The sequence below is a fragment of the Rattus norvegicus genome, chromosome 1, assembly GCF_036323735.1.
Source record: "Rattus norvegicus strain BN/NHsdMcwi chromosome 1, GRCr8, whole genome shotgun sequence".
NCBI classification, from domain to species: Eukaryota; Metazoa; Chordata; class Mammalia; order Rodentia; family Muridae; genus Rattus; species Rattus norvegicus.
The window spans coordinates 173,009,857-173,028,332 of NC_086019.1; the positions used below are offsets into that span (position 1 = coordinate 173,009,857).

Here is an 18,476-nt window from a genome sequence, read left to right on the forward strand (position 1 = left end):
GTCTCAAAAACTTCTGTTGTGGCCAAGATACCCCAACTAAATAGTCAAATACTATATAAACGAGATCGTCTTCATTGGGGTAAGAACAGACTTGACATTTTAGGCAAGTGCCATGATGAAGGCTAACATACCACCTCTCATCGAGATAAATAGTGTCTATTTCCAGGACATGTGTGTACATGTACGTACAGGTTCGTGTAGGTGTAGAAGTCAGACATAGTTAACTTCCTTGACTGTTCTCCACTTTATTTTTTGAGATTTGTTCTGTTTTGTTTTGTTTTGTTTTGTTTTGAGACAACGTCTCACTCTGTATAGCCTTGACTGGCCTGAAACTCACTATGTAGATCCACCTGCCTTCCAAGTGTTGGGATTAATGAAAGGTGTGGGCCCCTCTTGTGTGCCTTATTTCCTTGAGACACAGTCTCTGCAGCTCATCCTTTCAACTCAGCTGGCTCGCCAACGAGCACCAGGGATCTGCCTGTCTAAATGCACGAGCTGGGGTTGCCATGTACCATGCCCAGCATTTACATGAGTGCTGGGGACATGAACTCCAATCTTCACCCTTGTATGGAAAGCATGTAACTGACTGAACCCTAGTCTCTCTTCCTCAAAACAAACAAACAAACAAAAAGAAAAAAACATCCCCAACCCCTTGGTTGAGCACAATAAATATCTGGCTTTCATTTCTTTAAAATAAGTCTGTAAGAAGCACACCTGATGAAACTCAGCTAAACTTACCATCTATACTCCTTCAGAGGAACACCCTCTAGGTTCAGATAAGCAAGCACACCAGCTTACACTTTCTGAACTGTTCCTCTTTTTCTCCAAACACACAGGCGGAAGTCTGCTAAATTCTTAAAAAGACTCCACCACATAGTGCATGTGTGTGTAAAAGTGGTGTATGGGAATACCGGTAACCCCTTCAAGTCCATCACCTCTGTCCTACTCCCTCTTCCTACCTAGACAAACTGCTTTTTGTTCTTCTAAAATCTGGCCCAGTTATTACCTCCAGGAGTGGCCTCCCCTTACTTCGAAAATGAATTTACATGCTTCTCCTCCAAGTCTCTACAGAGGATTCTGCACTGGCAGGGATCATGGTGCGTATCATGGTATCTATGATTTATCTATGTATGAAGGAAGAACCATGTCTTACTTGCCTCCGTGTCTCTAAGACCAGCACAAGGCTAGGCACACAGCAGGCTTTTGACAGATGTTAGCAGAAATGGACACAGCAAGTAACACTGGCAGGCTGGTAAACAAATTAAGGAGTCAGTAAGCACTCCAGGGATAGGCCAGATAGGCCAGAGTATATGACTATGCACAAATGGAAGGTCTGTACTTCAGATGGGAGTGCTGGATAAAGTGTGAAGATGGTGTACAGGCAGGGAAGCAAGTGAGTGCCTATCCAATCTTGGGATATATAGGATAAAGGTAAAAATTCCAAAAACACTTGCTTCCAGCCTGCCACAGAATCAGGTTAACAGGTACCTTTCAACTCTGACCAACTCCAGCTTCTAAGTCACACCTAGGAGCTGTCCCTAGTGAGGATCCAAGTGTCAAAACTGAACATGAACCAATGGAAGCTCCCAGAAAAGGTTGGTCTTGGATTTAGCCAAGAAACTGGTGAAATATTTCTCTATAACTTTCTCTTTCAAGACCCAAGAACCACTCTTTGAAATAGAACCAGGCCATCCTTACAGGCTGGGGGCCCTCAAGAGAACACCCCTATATTAATGATAGAGTGCAACCCTCTGATAACATTTCACTTAAGGAGCTGCATTTAGTGCTGGCACTTCCTTTGATTGTGAGGGTGTTTTCTCTAAAAGACCCAAACTGAAGCTAGTTTTGACCTCTGGTGAAGGACTAGGGACTTGTTAGCATAGCTGGCTCTACACTAACAAAGCTAACGAACATCTTCAGTACCCAGCACTGGTGAGCATGGCTTTCATTCTTTCTTCCTTTCAAGAGCTGAAGAACAGGACAGGTGATGGTACACAGCTTTAAACCCAGCACTGAAGCCAAGGCAGGAGTTCAAGGCCAGCCTAGTCTATAGCAGGTTCCAGGTCAGGTACAAAATGAAGAAGTAGAAGGGGTCAGGGGAGCAGGAGAACCATTTTTCTGCCCAAACTGCCAAACTAACAATTAATTATTCAGTGCTTCAGAGCTTGTAGCATACATACTCTTATGACCTAAGCACAATCTGCTCTTGCTTCTTCCATTTAAAAACAATGCCATTAGGTCCCACTTCCTGACACGGGAGGGCATGCCTTACCTGTTCTGTGACTTCCGGTGACCACGAATATCCTTCTTTGGCCTCCGGGTGACTGGTGGGGCTGGGGTGGAAGGTAAGGGAGGTGGAGCAGCAGGTGTGGGTGAAGGAGGTAGACCATTGCTTGGCTTCGGCTTGGGATTCTTGTCAGCCTCGTACTCAAAGGTACGCTTGGGTTTGGGAACAGGGTTCACAGCGGGATCAGGGGAGCTCTTTGAAGGCAGCAGCTGGGGACTAGAGCTATTTCCAGGAGTCTCTGACTTCATGGAACCACTGCCTTCCCTGTCCAGGGGTGGGCCTGCCTCCCTGGCAACTCCGGTGGCTCCTCCTGCCCTGCTGCTGGAGCTTACACTTGCAGTTCCTGCTGGCTCCTCCGAGGTGCCCAAGGTTCCAGTCTTCCTCCTCCCATGGTCTACACTGTAGCAGCTGCTAGGGAGCTGGGGGAGACCACAGCCAGGCTGCTCCTTTAGGGCTTGTTCAATTTTCTGGATCCGGCTCAGCACTGCTGAGCTCTCTTTCCTGATGCCATGGCCCCTGAGCAAGGCACTGGGCTCAGTCCGGCTTGGACGCTTCTCCAGCCGGTATAAAGAGTCCCGTACAGGAAGTGCCTCTGACTCCTCCTCTGTCTCAGGGTAGGAACACTCAGATAAGGTCCTGCTCATCCTCCGGAGGCCTTTGAAATCAAAGGTCTTTTCTGAGCTGCAAGGGGATGGCACCACACTGGGGCAGCCCACGCTAGGGCAGCCCTCACTGACCGATCTCTCGCTCCCAGGGCCCTCCCGCTTCTCTCCACACAGATTCATCCTGGGTGAAGCCTCTCGGCGACCTTCCCATGCTGAAATCTTCTCTCGGATACCCAGGTTGTGGGCTCGGGTACCAGTGCAACTCAGCAAGACACTCCGTGGGCCAGACCCTAGGAATGGGGTGCTCTGGGCAAGGGGAAGGCAAGCAGCCACACCCTCTACATCCTGGACTGCACCTTGAACGCTCTCCCTCTGGTCCTCTCTTCTGCGTAATGAAGGGGTTCTGTCCAAGTAGCTGAAGCTGGTAGCCTTGAGGGTACAGATGGGTGGTGAAGTGTCTGGGGAGGGGTCTTGACCTAGAGGTGAAGGATTTCGGGAGTGCCGGTCCTTGAGAAGCACCTGGGATTTAGAGTGGCTGGGATACCTGCAGGCTGAGGTTTCACTATCACTGAGTGGGTAGATGGGACTTCTTGGTGGGTATAAAACTGGAGGCGGAGAAACTGACTGAGACCTAAGAGCAAAAAGGAGGAAAAAGAAAACAGTGAATGGTCTAAAAACCAGAGGGATGTTTCATTCTGATGGTGTGCTTCTATAGAAGTCTCAAAAATACTCTAAGTGCTCCCTTCCACACCAATCCCATCACTCGAGAAAGGGAGGCAGGAGGACTGTGAGTTCAAGGTCATCACTGGCTACACAGGGAGTCTGAGGCCAGCCTGGGTTTGTATGTCCAAAACAAAGAAAAAAATTCCTCATTTAATATACATCTTTAAGGCTGTCCTCAAGTAGAGAATAGCTCTTTAGCAACCTCCATGAGTCTTTCTGTCTAGCTCATCCTCAGGAGCCTGAGTAATGTGCAGAGCAGAAGCCTATTCCTCAATAGACCAGAGAAATCCAAGAATCTGCATCTGTCAACTAGAGAGCAGTAAGAACAGCGATGTGCTGCTACATGGCCAACCGGCTCTCTTAGAAGAAAACAGACAGTGCTTTTTACATTAAAAATGGTCCTCAATTATCAATACATCAGCGAATGAGCAGCTGAGAAGAGATGCTAATGAACAACTTCCATAAACTGCAGCAAAACAAGCCCAACACATTACTTTCTAAAGTATGCCAAATATATATGCCAAAACTTTTGGTCTTTAACCCTTGGTTATTGCCCCTAAGACTGTGTTACTGATACAAGATCCCACTATCCTGACCAGAATTATGATTCCCAATGGCTTTACAAAGGTTAGTCAGGCTCCTCAAGAAAGAGTCCTTTCCACTTGAAATCCATACACAGATCTCAGCAAACACATGAACTCAATTTACTTTCATTAAAATTCTATTAGGTCATTATTATATATTATTATCCTCCATTATGCAAATAAAAAGACTTAGAGAAATTACATCTCGCACCCAAGGTCCCTTAGATGTTAAGTAGTGAAGCCACAATGTGAATTTACACTACACCAAGTTTTTCTCTAAAGAGAGTACCAAAGGACTCTAAGTCCTAGCACAGAGATACTTGTACATCCACACTTGTTGCTGCACTGTTTATAACTAAAAAGTAGAAATAACTTAGATATTCACCAACGAGGAACAGACTACAGCAATGTAAAACACTCTCTCTCTCTCTCTCTCTCTCTCTCTCTCTCTCTCTCTCTCTAATGGGGTTTTACTCAGCCATAAAAAAAATGAAATCATGGCATCTGCAGGAAATCAAATGGAATTAGAAGTTTGCTGTCGTTTTGCTTGTTTTTTGAGATGGGGTTTCTCTGTGTAACAGAGCCCTGCTGTTGTGAAACTCACTCTAAAGACCAGAATGGCTTCAACCTCACAGAGATCCACCTGCCTCTGCCTCCCAGGTGTTAGGATCAAAGGCGTTGTCCCACCACACGTGGCTTAATATTTTGTTGTTTGAAATTTTTCTGTTAAGCAAAGTGACCTAGATATGGACCCATGTTCGCTTCATATACAGATCCAAGATTACACATACATTCACATATATTATATATACTATGGGGGTCATGAAACTAGAAGAGGGACTCTGAAAGTGAAAACATAGGTTTAGGGTAGAAAGAAATGGTAATAGAAAGCATGTATCTGTTCAAACTCTATAATCAAATTATATGTTTATTTTAAAACTTTGTACTGGAGAAGAAATAAAAAACAGCAACCAGTAAACAGTAGCCTCATCCACCAAACATAGCTCCACCAGAGTCCTCCACGGCACTGGACACAGCCCAGTCTACAACACAACATTTATAAGACTCAGAGGATTTCTCTGCTAGAGATCCTGTCTAAGCCATGCGGTCAGCATCTATAAAGCCCTGGATGAGTGTTGACAAGAATGAGAGGCGAAGGGAAAGGTAAGTGAGCTTACTGAGGAGAGCTATGAGCAAGCCTCCTCTTCAGCACATTTTTCTGATGTCTACTATGATAATCACTTGTCAACCTTACGAGTTCCTTTTGAACAATATTAGTTCAAAGGTTGTAGGATTTTGCTAACAGTGAACCCACGGAAGGTTTGACTGATTAGAAACTGGGCTGTCTGGCATCACAGCCTCCAAAATATCATGCCATCTCCAGGACGGCGGCCAGCTGCTCCTGTGCCAGTGGCTGTCACCACTTGCTCACATACAAAACGGGAGCTCTGGTGACTCAAGGATTGGCTGACAATTCCCTGTTGGGTCACAGCCTCTGACTGACCTGATCAACAGGAAACCTCACATGGGTTCAGTTGTTTTAAAAAGGGCAAGTCAAACAGGAGCCACTGCACACAGGCACTGCACATGTACATAGGCACATGGTACTGCACATAGGCACAGACGAGAGAACTGCAGTGTATAGCCAAGCTCATGATCAAAAAGCCTGCTCAATGAGAAGTGGGAACAGAAGCCTCAATTCTCTGTAGTAGGCACTAGCAGAGCAATGAGCTTAAGGAGACCCCAGCTTACGTACAATGGTCAGGGGTCCCTAGTCTCTCTTGTTTTATAAAGCCACAGATTTAAAAATGGGATTAGGCTCTTTGCTCCTCCCTGTTCCAGAGACAGCCGCATCTTCCTGTGCTATGCCAGCCTCGTCCCACAGACAAGATGGTGAAGGTCGGTGTAAATGGATTTGGCTGTATTGGGCGCCTGGTTACCAGGGCTGCCTTTTCTGCATCTGGCAAATAGAGATTGTTGCCATCAACCACCCCTTCATTGACCTCAACTACATGGTCTACATGTTCCAGTATGACTCTACCCATGGCAAACTCAACAGCACGTCAAGGCTGAGAATAGAAAGCTTGTCATCAACAGGAAGCCTATCACCATCTGCAGGAGCGAGATCCTGCTAATATCAAATGGTTATGCTGGTGCTAAGTATGTCATGGAGTCTACTGGCATCTTCACCATGATGGAGAAGGCCAGGGCCCATTTGAAGGCTGGGGCCAAAAGGATCATCATCTCTGCCCCTTCGGCCGACACCCCCATGAGAAATATGGCAACTCGCTCAAGACTGTCAGCAATCATCCTGTACCACCAACTGCTTAGCCCCCCTAGCCAAGATCATCCATGACAACTTTGGCATCGTGGAAGGGCACATGACCACAGTCCATGCCATCACTGCCACTCAGAAGACTGTGAATGGCCTCTCTGGAAAGCTGTGGTGTGATGGCTGTGGGGCAGCCCAGAACATCATCCCTGCATCCACTGGTGCTGCCAAGTCTGTGGGCGAGGTCATCCCAGAACTGAATGGGAAACTCACTGGCATGGCCTTTCATGTTCCTACCCCCAATGTATCCATTGTGGATCTGACATGCCGCCTGGAGAAACCTACCAAGTATGATGACAGCAAGACGGTGGTGAAGCAGGCATCCGAGGGCCCTCTAAAGGGCATCCTGGGCTACACTGAGAACCAGGTTGTCTCCTGTAACTTCAACAGCAACTCCCACTCTTCCACCTTTGATGCTGGGGCTGGCATAGCTCTCGATGACAACTTTGTAAAGCTCATTTCCTGGTATGACAATGAATACAGCTACAGCAACAGGGTGGTGGACCTCATGGCCTACATGGCCTCCAAGGAGCAAGAAACCCTGGACCACCCACCCCAGTCCAGCAAGGATACTGAGAGAAAGAGAGAGGCCCTCAGTTGCTGAGGAGTCCCCATCCCAACTCAGCCCCCAATACTGAGCATCTCCCTCACAATTTCATCCCAGACCCCCATAATAAGAGGAGGGGCCTAGGGAGCCCTCCCTACTCTCTTGAATACCATCAAGAAAGTTTGCTGCACCTAAAAAGAAGGGGGGGGGATTAATCCAGGTCCCTACAAAGATAAGTCATTGGGCTCCACAGAGGACTCTGTTTCGGTGATTCTTAGCTGGAGATGGGAGAAGTGCCTCTGCAGGTTTCTGCTCCCAGGGTAGGGACAGGCGCAGAAGAATTGGTCATTTCTCACAGAAGGCTTAAAGAAAGATACAACACTGTGGACAGATGTCTGGATGCTTGGATCTTTGTGAAAGGAGTTTGCACATCAGATAGCATCACTGACATGGGATAACACTCAGCCTTGGTCTTCTGTTTCATTTAGTTATCTTTTATCCTTAAACACAGTGAGAGAGAAAGTAAGACATTTCCTTGCCTGTCAGGTGAGAGAAAATGATGGCTAAGATGATGACAGGACCTGGATCCAGAGGTGCTCACAAAGCCAACGCTCTAAGCAAACCCTTCTTTGGTTTCTGGTCTCCCACTCTGGTGCTTTCATTCTTCAGGCACGCTGTAACCAGTGCCCCGCTTGGTTCAGATTCAGAGAAGGTTAGCTAAGAGCTTCCCTAGTGCCCTCCATGTGTATTTGTACAAACCTCAAGCTTGAGGCACAGCTTGGCCCTTTACTCATGTGGTATACTGTATAGCAGGTATGCTCCAAGTACTATAAGTAGGCATTAAGAATCAACAGAGATCAAAAAGACAATGTCCACACACTTCTCTCTCTTTCTGTATGTGCCACCAAAAAGAGTTGGCCTTCCTTGGCCATCAATCTAGGCCATTCCTATGCTGTTTTATGCTTCCTTATCTTTGGTTTTATCATTATAGATAAAGGACAAAAGGTCTGTTTCCCCCTCCTCCACACATCTGGATCCATCTTGCTCCCCAACATACATACCTACTCCATGACTACATCTCATCAATTCTGCTCCCTAACACCTCTCACAGCCCCACCCCAATCCCCACTGCTGCTGCTACTTCCTTTGTTAAGATCTTTCTTTTATTTTGCACCAGGACTGGAAATATTCTCTTGATTTCCCTTTGCCTCAGTCTTGACCCTGTTCTAGTCCATCTTCTCACCTTGCTGAAATCCCCTACTATCTGCAGACTAAAAGCAAGGCTGACAAGGTCCCCATGGTTTCTACTTAGTTTGCTTTCCTCACCTCACACTGTATTTCCTTCCATACCAATCCTGCATCCATCCAAAGGCACTCCAAGCTCCTAGATTTCCTTAACCCTACATGCTTCACCCAGGTGGCCAATTTTTAATCCCTCCACTTGGCTAGAAAAATATCTATTATGGTATAATACTTACAAGGGTGTCCAACCTTGACATTACAACACGATGCTGTCATTTACAAATATACTAGGCCACATTCATAAGTATCCTGGGATGAATGTGGATTATAAGCTGCAGGCTGGACATGCCTATATCAGACTGTTTCCCAACATATCTCCCTAACTAGTCACAAATGGACTTACTTGAAAGTTATGACACTATCCTATTAGATCTTGCTATCCCCTGTACCTAAATGTAATTTTTTTTTATATTGAGTGAGTGAATGAATGAATTAATGAATGAAAAGATAAGCAGTGAAAAACCTTAGTTTCCTTTATGCCTGCCCTAGCCTTTGTCTATAAATGTCCGTGTTCAACACAGAAAGACACACAAAACATCTAGTGTACTTGTAAGGTTGTCAGCCCAAAGCCCTCCCCCACACAGCAACAACTGTAGACCAGACCAACCGCCTAGATACCTGAATCTGGTTCTGCCAACTTCCTTGTTTTGCTTACTGGCAGGTCAGCTATCTTCTCTAAATCCTGAGTTCTTTATAAAACACTTTCTCTAATTATCTCCAGGCACTACTTATATGACTAAGACGGTATCAAATTATAAAAGTGAACACTATGAATAATTCCCGAACACCCTTATACGAGAAGTATAAGACAAAAGCAAACACAAAGCAGCTAATCCACTCCCAAGATGGTGCTCTTTGACAGCCTACTCTGTTCTCAGTCCCAGAGCCTGGCCTGTGGGAGGCAGCCACTGTGGAACTGGGTACCGTATGTGCCACAGCTTGTCAGCAGCAGCCAGTTCTATTGCTTGACACGGACACAGATGCCAACACCATGGCATATGACTTGCCAAAATAAACATTTTCAGGAGACAGGGAGTTAGAAAAACAGATAAAAGCAAAGGGGGTGGGGGAATGTACACAGGAAATTTAAAAGAATGTAAGAATATAAACACACATGCATGGAGATAAATATTTAAGACAAGTAAGTAATTTTTTTTAAGTGTATGAACTGAGGTATGGAAATAGAACAAATTTAAAGAGAAAGCAATGTGTGTATGCTTCCACCCATGCAGACAGAAGTGCCTTAAAATGCAAACTATTCCCTATGCTGTCATATAACCCACTCCTAGTGTGGGCCCTCTTTCCTCCCTTCTCTTCTTTCTTTTTTTCCTTCTCTTTCCTGAGGACGGGGTCTCTTGTATCCCTGGCTGACCTTGAACTCCCTATACAGTTGAGGTTGACCTTCAATTCCTGATCCTCCTGCCTCCATTTTACAAGTGCTGAGATTACAGACATGCAAACCTGATTCTCTTAATGGCAGGAAGCATTTGTGTCAAAAAATGGCCTACATATTTACTAAGTACACCCAGAACTTTTTTGGGAAGGCTGTTAGTGCACTTCTAAACTCACTTCCTTGAAGTTGCAGGTAGACTTGGGAGTGGGGGACTTGAGGGATAGCCAGGGGGAATACTGTAAGAAAGGAAAAGGTCAAGTTGGAAGGAAGCATTTGGGAGGAAGTCCTAGGTGCCCACATACCCTGAGAGGCATCAGGATGTGTTGTGAACACAAGAAAGTGAGCCTTCTTTGGGGGAGGAGCTACTACTCCATTGGTGTTTAGCGTGCTTCAGAAAAAACTGCCTTGGAGTTAGTTGGTCATTAGCCATTCTAGGGCTGCTCAACTGAGGTGGGCTGCTAACTCCCACAACTCAGTGACGGCATCAACTCTGGGAACGGCACTCTCAGTGTGCTACCCTGTCCTGTGAACACAGGGGAAGAAAAAACAGGAGGAACGCAGCCTGGGGCCTATCAGCAAGATGAGTATTTTGTTCCTTAGCCTAAAAGCTCAAAAAATTCTGTTGACAACCCACTCCAAGAGCGGGTAACAGAACTTGCCTTTCCTGCTCCCCAGTCAATCCCCTCTCAGAGGACTAGGAACCTTAAGGGTCCTAAAAGCCTCAGCCTTCCAGTGAAGCTACAAGCAGGTTGTGGTCTAAGGAGACTCTCAAGGTCAATCTAAGCAAAGGCTGCTGTGGGTCTATGAACAAACTGTCCTTTTTACTTCCACAAAACACATCCAAGCCATATCTGTGCCCGGCTTGGTCTTGGAAGGAAGGCAGAAGGTTGTTCATCAGTTTGGACAGAAAAGAGCAGAGGACACTAAGAAATGAAAAGAAAACTTTGGACTCTGAAATATTATAAATCAGCTGAGAAAATCATCTGTAAGAATGAGATACTTTTTTACTTTATTGTGTGTGTGTGTGTGTGTGTGTGTGTGTGTGTGTGTGTGTGTGTGTGTTCTCATGTATGCTTGCAGGAGTTATTTCTCTCCTTCCACCATGTGAGTCTCAGGGATGATTAAACTCAGGTCGTTCAGGTCTGAGCTTGGTGGCAAGTTCCTTTACTCTCAGAGGCACCTAGCTGACCAGAATGAACTACTTTTTCATATAAAAGTATATGTAAATTGTTTGCATTTTGTCATATTCCCCTGCCCACTGCCTTCTCTCATCATACTCCACCCCTTTGAATCCCTTCTTCCTTACAAGTTACCCTCCTACTTTCATAAAAAAAAAAAAAAAAACCCACTGAGATTAATTAGGGCTGCCTGCATAAGCATGGGTATGGGATTATTTACACTGCAGAAGAAAAAATAACTTCCCTACCCCAGCAGCCACCCACTACCTAGGGAAGTGGGGACCCTGAGCTCCTCCCCATCCATGGCAGGTGTTAATGGTTCAATCTTGCCTAGGTCTATGCAGGGAACCACAGATGCTGTGAGCTCCTGAGTGCAATAGCCACGCCCATCTAGAAGCCAGCATTTCCCGTGCTTCTTCTGGTCCTCCAGCTCTTACATATCTTCCACCTGCTCCTACACTATGTTCCTTGAGCCTTGGAGGAAGTGATAAAGTGGTTCATTTAGTGCTGAGCACACAATGAGTTACCTTTTATTCAAAAACAAAACAAAACAAAACAAAACAAAACAAATCAAAACACAGGTAACTAAGGTCTGGTAGTACACAAGGCAGGCAGATCTCTGTGAGTTCCAGGATGGCTTGGTCTACAGAGCGAGTTCCAGGACAGCCAGGGCTATACAGAGAAACCCTGTCTCAAAAAACCAGTTTAAAAAAAATAAATAAATAACTCGGGTTGGCTTTAGCTCAGTGGTAGAGCGCTTGCCTAGCAAGCACAAGGCCCTGGGTTCGGTCCCCAGCTCAAAAAAAAAAAAAAAAAAAAAAAAAAAACCAACAACAACTCAGAGGGCAGAATCAAAAGGCCAAGGGGATGAGGTAGAAATAAGATGTCCAGGCAACGGGACAAGATCTAATCAAGGAATCACAACAGGAGTGACCTCAGCAACTCTTACAAAAAGGAAAGCATTTGACTGTGTCTTGCTTACAGTTTCAGCGGTTCCATCAATTATCAGCATGGTGGCACACAGGCAGACACAGTGCTGAGAAGTAGCTGAGAAAGGGAATAAAGCCACACCTCCTCAGCCTCCTCAACTAGTGCCACTCCCAGATAATTAAACATTTGAATACAAAAGCCTATCATTCTTATTCAAACCTGGCCCTGGGTTCTATCCTCCAGACTATGGGGGTTGGGGGGTGGGGTATCAAGCAAACAAACATACTAAAACAAAAGTATAAGACCCAGTGGCTTCTTAGGCTAAACACATAAAATATCACATATCCCTGTCTTGCTCTTTTAGCATTCTTACTCTCGGTAACCATGCCAAGACATTAAGTGATGGGGCTTATTCCTAGCTGAGGTCCCACTGACTGTCATTTCAGATCACTCCAACTGCTTGCTTCATCATCTCTAACCTTTAGGCTAACCTAACTGAAGCTGCAATAGGGATAAACTTTATGGGATGAGCCCTATGCAATTTACAATTTATGAACAAAATAATGACCTACTGTTTCAAGACACTAAGTTTGTGGTCATTTGTTATACAACAACCAATAAATAAATAGACTATCTCAGATTTGGGAAAGCATCTCAAGTAGCGGAGTGGCTGAGGCTGCAGGTCCCTCTATGTGGAAGTCTTTGCAACACTTTTACCCTATTATCCTCAATTGTTTGTTTGTTTGTTGAATGTGTATGAGTGTTTTGCCTGTATGCATGTGCACCGTATGCATGAATGCTTGGTGACCACGGAGATCAGAAGAGGTGTCAGAGCACCTAGAACCGGAATTACAGATGACTGTGAATCACAGTGATGTTAGAAACTGAACTCAGGTCCTCTTAACTACTGAGCCATCTCTCCAGCCCAATGTTGCAGACACTTCATCTCTGTGCCTCAGTTTTCCAGTACATAAGTCAAGTAGGGGCCTCAATGACTCCAAGCCCCCTTTTCAGTTCTGACTTTCTAAAAATCTACAGAGTGGATGGGAAGAGTGAGCAAAGTTGAGAAGAACCATCAAGACCTTACCAGCAGACTATGCCCCATAAAGGAGGCTACCTTACCTAATGGGGTGACTTACAAATAGGCAGCGCCTTCTGTAAACCAGGAAATGTCCTAGGTTCTGGGAACCCAGATGGAAGTCAAAGTCCTTGTCTTCAAGACATTGACATTTCTTACAGATACCCAGGTTTCTTATAACCCACAACCAGAATGAAGGCTACCAAACACCAGACTTAATTTCTACATTGCTATGACCCAAGTACTAGACTTTCTAGTAGAAAAACACAGGTCCTACTGCACAAGTGAATTCTGAGAGCAACCAAACGACCTCTAAACTAGAATCCTTTAGTTAGAAGTGTCACCTATTTGCAAGTTACCAAGCTGCTTCCGATCCCACCCCAGGACACCAGCACCAACACAGTACAATCTCTGCAATTCAAAGGAGCTTCGAGAACCTCTACCTGCTCCTGCTGGGTTGGACATCACACTGTAGAGACAGAGTGTACACAACCTGTCAGATGATGTGAGGCAGTGTGTTCCCTGGCCTCACTCGTGTAGAGAAAAGGAAATCTATTCCAGTAAGCCAGGACACAGCAAAGGGCAAAGCTTAAGTTTCTTCCTCCTATATGCTCCTGCTAAATCAAGTCTGGGCTTCAAAGGTGTCAAAAGGGAATAAATTTGCAAAAGACCTAATTAAAACTTTGGTAATAGGATCTAGGATCTTTACCTCAGAATGGCTGGGGGAGCATCAGGTCCAGCCTCAAGCAAACCAAAGATTAAGCAATGAAAAACAGATTTGAACAGTAGCATTGAGGTCCCACATGCCCAGCCCTTCTAGTTTTCTATTTCCAAAAGATAGCCTCCCATCCCTCACCCCCATCCAAATGTTTCTTATTTATTTATTTACTTATTATATATGAATACACTGTAGCTGTCTTCAGGCACACCAGAAGAGGGTATCGGATCCCGTTACAGATGGTTGTGAGTCACCATGTGGTTGCTGGGAATTGAGCTCAGGACCTCTGGAAGAGTAGTCGGGTGTTCTTAACCGCTGAGCCACCTCTCCAGCCCCCATCCAGATGCTTCTTAGTACTATTAGGTTCTACTGCATTCATGTTTCCCAAAACAGCCAGGGTATCAACACTCAGCTTTGAAAGGCATGTACCCCTGCACCCTGCAATCAAATTCTGCCTACACCAACATGCTCCCTTCCTTGGACTCTTGAGCTGGCAACAATAGAAGGGCCCCAACGCACTACCAACAATTATTGAAAAGTCAGACTACTTTACTATATGCAAATGTTGAGATCATCACACCTTGTAAACACCTTGTGTGAGAGTGGATCATCCCTTCATTGCTTCCTAGTGTTCATCCTAGATCCTGGCACCCAAGAGATGTTGAGTTCACTGACAGTGATTTCCTAAGTGAACCAGTGACCTCCTTTTCATTCAGTCCAAATACTCAGTGGTAGTGGCTAAGGTGAAGCCAATCACAGAAACCACCAGATCACAGTGTCCGAGTAATACCTATAGCCCAGGAGTGGCCTCTGAGGTTCAGGTTCCCAGAAATGGAGGGAGAAAGGAAGGAAGGGAGGGCGGGGAGGGAGGGAGGGGAGCGGAAATGTGAAAGGAAGGAAGTGAAGCCACAGTAGGGAGGCCAGAGAGATGCTTCTTTAAAGGTACATCTCAAGCTCAGCTATTTACAAACACTGCTCTCATGTTTGGATAACAATCGTGCTGAGACATTGAAGGAAAAAGCAATTCCTGAGAACATTTAGAAACGTGTAGGCGTGTATTCCAAATAGAAACTGGAGAATGTGTCAGCAATCCTGGTTTGGCTTTGCAACTTAATATAAATACTACACATCCTGTACCTCTGGAACCCTAACATAGTAGGAGTTAGAAAGAAAAAGTCAGAGAGCTAGCTCAGTGGTTAAGAGCACTTGTTCTTCCAGATGATCAGAGTTTGGTTCTCTGCACCCACATCTGCAAGCTCATAGCCTCCTGTAACTCTAGTTCTGTGGGGTTTAATGTCCTCTTCTGGCCTCCATAGGCACCCACATCACGTGTACACCTAATACAAAGACACATATACACAGGAGTCTGGGGATACGGGATGTGGTTAGAGCACTGGATGATCTTGCAGAGGACTGGGATTTAGTTCCTTGTACCTATGAGTTCACAACTGTCAATAACTCTAGTTCCAGGGAATCTAATGTCCTCTTCTGGTTTTGTGTGTGCCAGGCATGCACGTGGCACAGATACATGTAGGAATAGCATTAAAGTTATAGGTGTTTATTCCATTCCTATAGTCAGTAGGTTTTAAAAGTAGGTTTGTGTGTAGTGATGCAAGCTAGTAATCCTAGCACCAGGAGGACTGCACATGCAAACCACGTGCGTTTTGAGTGAGAAGGGAGGGTTTGGGCTGTATATCAGGACTACAAACATGTGCACACACAGAGAAGTAAGACTTGCCATCTGTGTGGTTTGGGCCCAGCAAAGTGGTTCCCAGAGGCAGAATATCTCAGTCACCTAATGTTCTAGAAGAGTTCAGAGTTCTCGAGTTCTTACTGGTCTTGCTATAAGTAAGACTCAACTTTTGGTTAAATTCAAAGCTTAAGAAGACACAGCTTACCAGGTCCTGTGTGATTGACACAGTCCATTAGACTGAACCAGGACCAAGTCTTGTCTGTACAATTTGGGGAAACACCTGTCTCATTCAAACCAGTCATGCTACATCTTGGGTCTTATCCAACTAGCCACATCTGGACACCAGCTCTGAGTGAACTAAACATCTACCACCATCTCAGTCCAAACCTGAGGTACCACACCCCACTGGGCTCAGCCCAGACATTAGGAAAGGGCTAGTCCTACTCCAAGCATACCTTAGCATTCTCATACCTAGTGACTCAGAGCCTACCAGACAAATCTGTCACACCACAGAAAAGGCTGTGAAAACACCTATGGCTTTATTAAAAGTCTGAAAGTACTTCCAGGGCAACAGCATGCAGCCTTGGACAAGTCAGGAGAAGTGCTGGAGAGGGCTACATATCTACATGCCAGTTCTGGAAGCTTCACCGCAGCCCCTGTGCTAAGAGCTGCCATGTCCCATTTCACCCTCACGGCAACCCTCGACACTTGGGTACCATTATCACTGCGACTTTGCAGCGGAGGCAGCAGGCTTTAGAGAACACCAGGAAATGTCCTGAGATCTCTCTCTGGTTAAAGAATTTAGAGCTTGCCAGGCGCTGGTGGCACACCTTTAATCCCAGCATCTAGGAGGTAAAGCCAGGCGGACCCATGTGAATTCAATGTCAGTCTGGTCTACAGATTAGTTCCATTACAGCCAGGGCTACACAGAGAAACCCTGTCTCAAAAAAACAAAAACAAAACCAAAACAAACAAAAAATTTTCAGAGATTAAATTTGAACGCAGTTCTGTAGAGATTCCAGATTCTTTCATTTTTCTATAGTCTTATATTCTTACCTTTGCAGAAGATTAAAAGAACAGAAGCGTGGGTAATCGCAGACACTGGCTAAGATTCATCCACGTTGTTTTCTTCACGGCCAGGCCTAAGTTGTTAGAGAACCTAGACTTCTCCTTGGAGCTTATGCTAATGAATGTAACTGTCTACCCTCCTCACCTCTACCCCAATGTCCCAATTTCCTCACAACAGTATGTCTCCAAGATGTCCCCATCTTCTCTAAGCTGCTCATTACTGTCCTGTTCCTGGAATGCCAGGGCTTCCCAGGACAAGGCAGAACTTGTTTTAATGCTTCTAGCTACCATCCTGAATAGGGAATTTTTATGTATGTGTCAGCACAAACTGGGCCCAAACAAGCAAATGGGATGATCAACAGTCATGGCGATTATTTATACTTTGGCAGAGATCCTACCTGGGTCCCAGACCATTTACCAGCTCTTGACGCCATTCCCAGAAGTATGCCTCTACCTACCTGCTCAGCGTCTCCCGAGGGGCCTTAGTGCCTCCGGCTCCATGAGTGATACTGGAGTTCTTGTTGGCAGTCATGGTCATTTCGGCTCTCTGCAAGCCCAGAGCCCTGAAAAGAAGACACCTGTAAACCATGTTTTCCCACAGACAGCCAGAAGCACTTCAAATATTTCCCAGACAGGTTTGCCGTGACCAGAACGGTTTCTGTGGCAAGTGGCAAAATCTACTTTCCCACCTCTGGCCTCTGGTATAGAAGAGGATGTAAGCTAGCAGATAGTTTGTTGCCTCATGGAAAATTATTTCCATTAAAAGAGGGAGGGGGACTCAACCTCCATCTCCATCCGACTCTCATTTATGAAGTTTCCCATCATTCTCATCGCATTCATAATTTTTGCCACATTTTCCTACCTCTTGTCCTAATTCATTCATTATTCATGGGTAATATAGAAATATCTCTTTTTCTTAAAAAAAAGTTAGCTTTGTTCTAAGCAATAAACCATTCGTTCATTCAGAAAATATTTGCTGAGCAACTCTGCCCTAAGCAAATCCAGCAAAGAGTTTGTCCTCATGAGCTCACATCCAGTGGGCAGCAAAGATAAGAATCGTGTAGGTACAGCCTGGTCTACAGAGTGAGTGTCAGGACAGCCAGGGACATACATAGTGGAAAGAGAGAAGTGACTCCACAATGAAAGACTCCTCCAAAGTAATACCTCAGGGGCTTTGCTGGCAAGATGGCTCATCAGGTAAGGATGCTTACCACCGAGCCTAATGAACTGAGTTCTAACCCTGGGACCCATATGGTGGAAGGAACTAGCTCCAAAAGATTATTCTCTGACCATATATAATCCACGGCACATGCGAGCATAGATCTACACCCACAAACAACTAATCAATGCAATAAAAAAGAGTTTAAAAACACTGAGGAAATTACTGTTGAAGGAAGTGAACCTTGTGAATGCCTAAGGTAACACTAGAGATGATGATACAACGAGAAGCAGGCTGTACCTCTGCACATTGGCTCTGGTTGAGATACTCTCTACTGGCAACCCAGGGCCCTGTTAAGAGCTTGCATACTGCTCTGTGCAAACCGGAAAGAGAGAAGAGGCAGCCTCAGAAGCTCTGTCAGGCCAGGGTCCTCAGGAAGCTCTGCAGTGAAGGAATCAACTTGCCACAAGTCTGCTTTTGAATGCCCATGGCTACAATGATCACAGTGACCATCAACGCCCATCAGCGTAATTCTCAACATGTCCTACTTCTTCTGGGGTAGGCCTTCATGGAAGGGGCAGATGTGTGTGGAAAGACTAGACACTGAATTATATTTAAAAATATGACAAGACATGTTTCTTTCCCTTATGAATCTCTAATGTTGGGATAGATGGCTCCACTACTCTGGAATGCTATTCTGTCATTGGAACATGAACAGAGAGACAACTATTGAGGAGGAAAAATGAAACTAACCCTGAAATTTGGGTGAAATAAAAAAGAAAACAAAATCCTGTAACAAAGAGAGAAGAAGGTTCAAGCTTTCTTTTTTTTTGAAGGATACATTTTCTGTACTATGTGTGTTGTGGTGGGACACATGTG

The 18,476-nt window shown here is 45.2% G+C and overlaps 1 protein-coding gene across 18 annotated transcripts in view; it reads right to left on the reverse strand.

Annotated features, from left to right (window-relative positions):
* Dennd2b (DENN domain containing 2B) overlaps positions 1 to 18,476 on the reverse strand; it is a 150,729-nt gene that overhangs the window by 30,962 nt on the left and 101,291 nt on the right. For 17 of the 18 annotated variants that reach the window (NM_001395094.1, XM_063263096.1, XM_063263081.1 and 14 more), the window contains 2 exons: positions 16,897 to 17,001; positions 2,273 to 3,523 (listed from right to left, as the gene is read on the reverse strand). In NM_001395094.1, coding sequence (NP_001382023.1) covers positions 2,273 to 3,523; positions 16,897 to 16,976 — 1,331 coding nt within the window. In that variant the 5' untranslated portion in view covers positions 16,977 to 17,001. Of the gene's footprint in view, positions 1 to 2,272; positions 3,524 to 6,816; positions 6,994 to 16,896; positions 17,002 to 18,476 lie in introns of those variants that run through there. The other variant, XM_039078209.2, reaches the window with a different exon arrangement.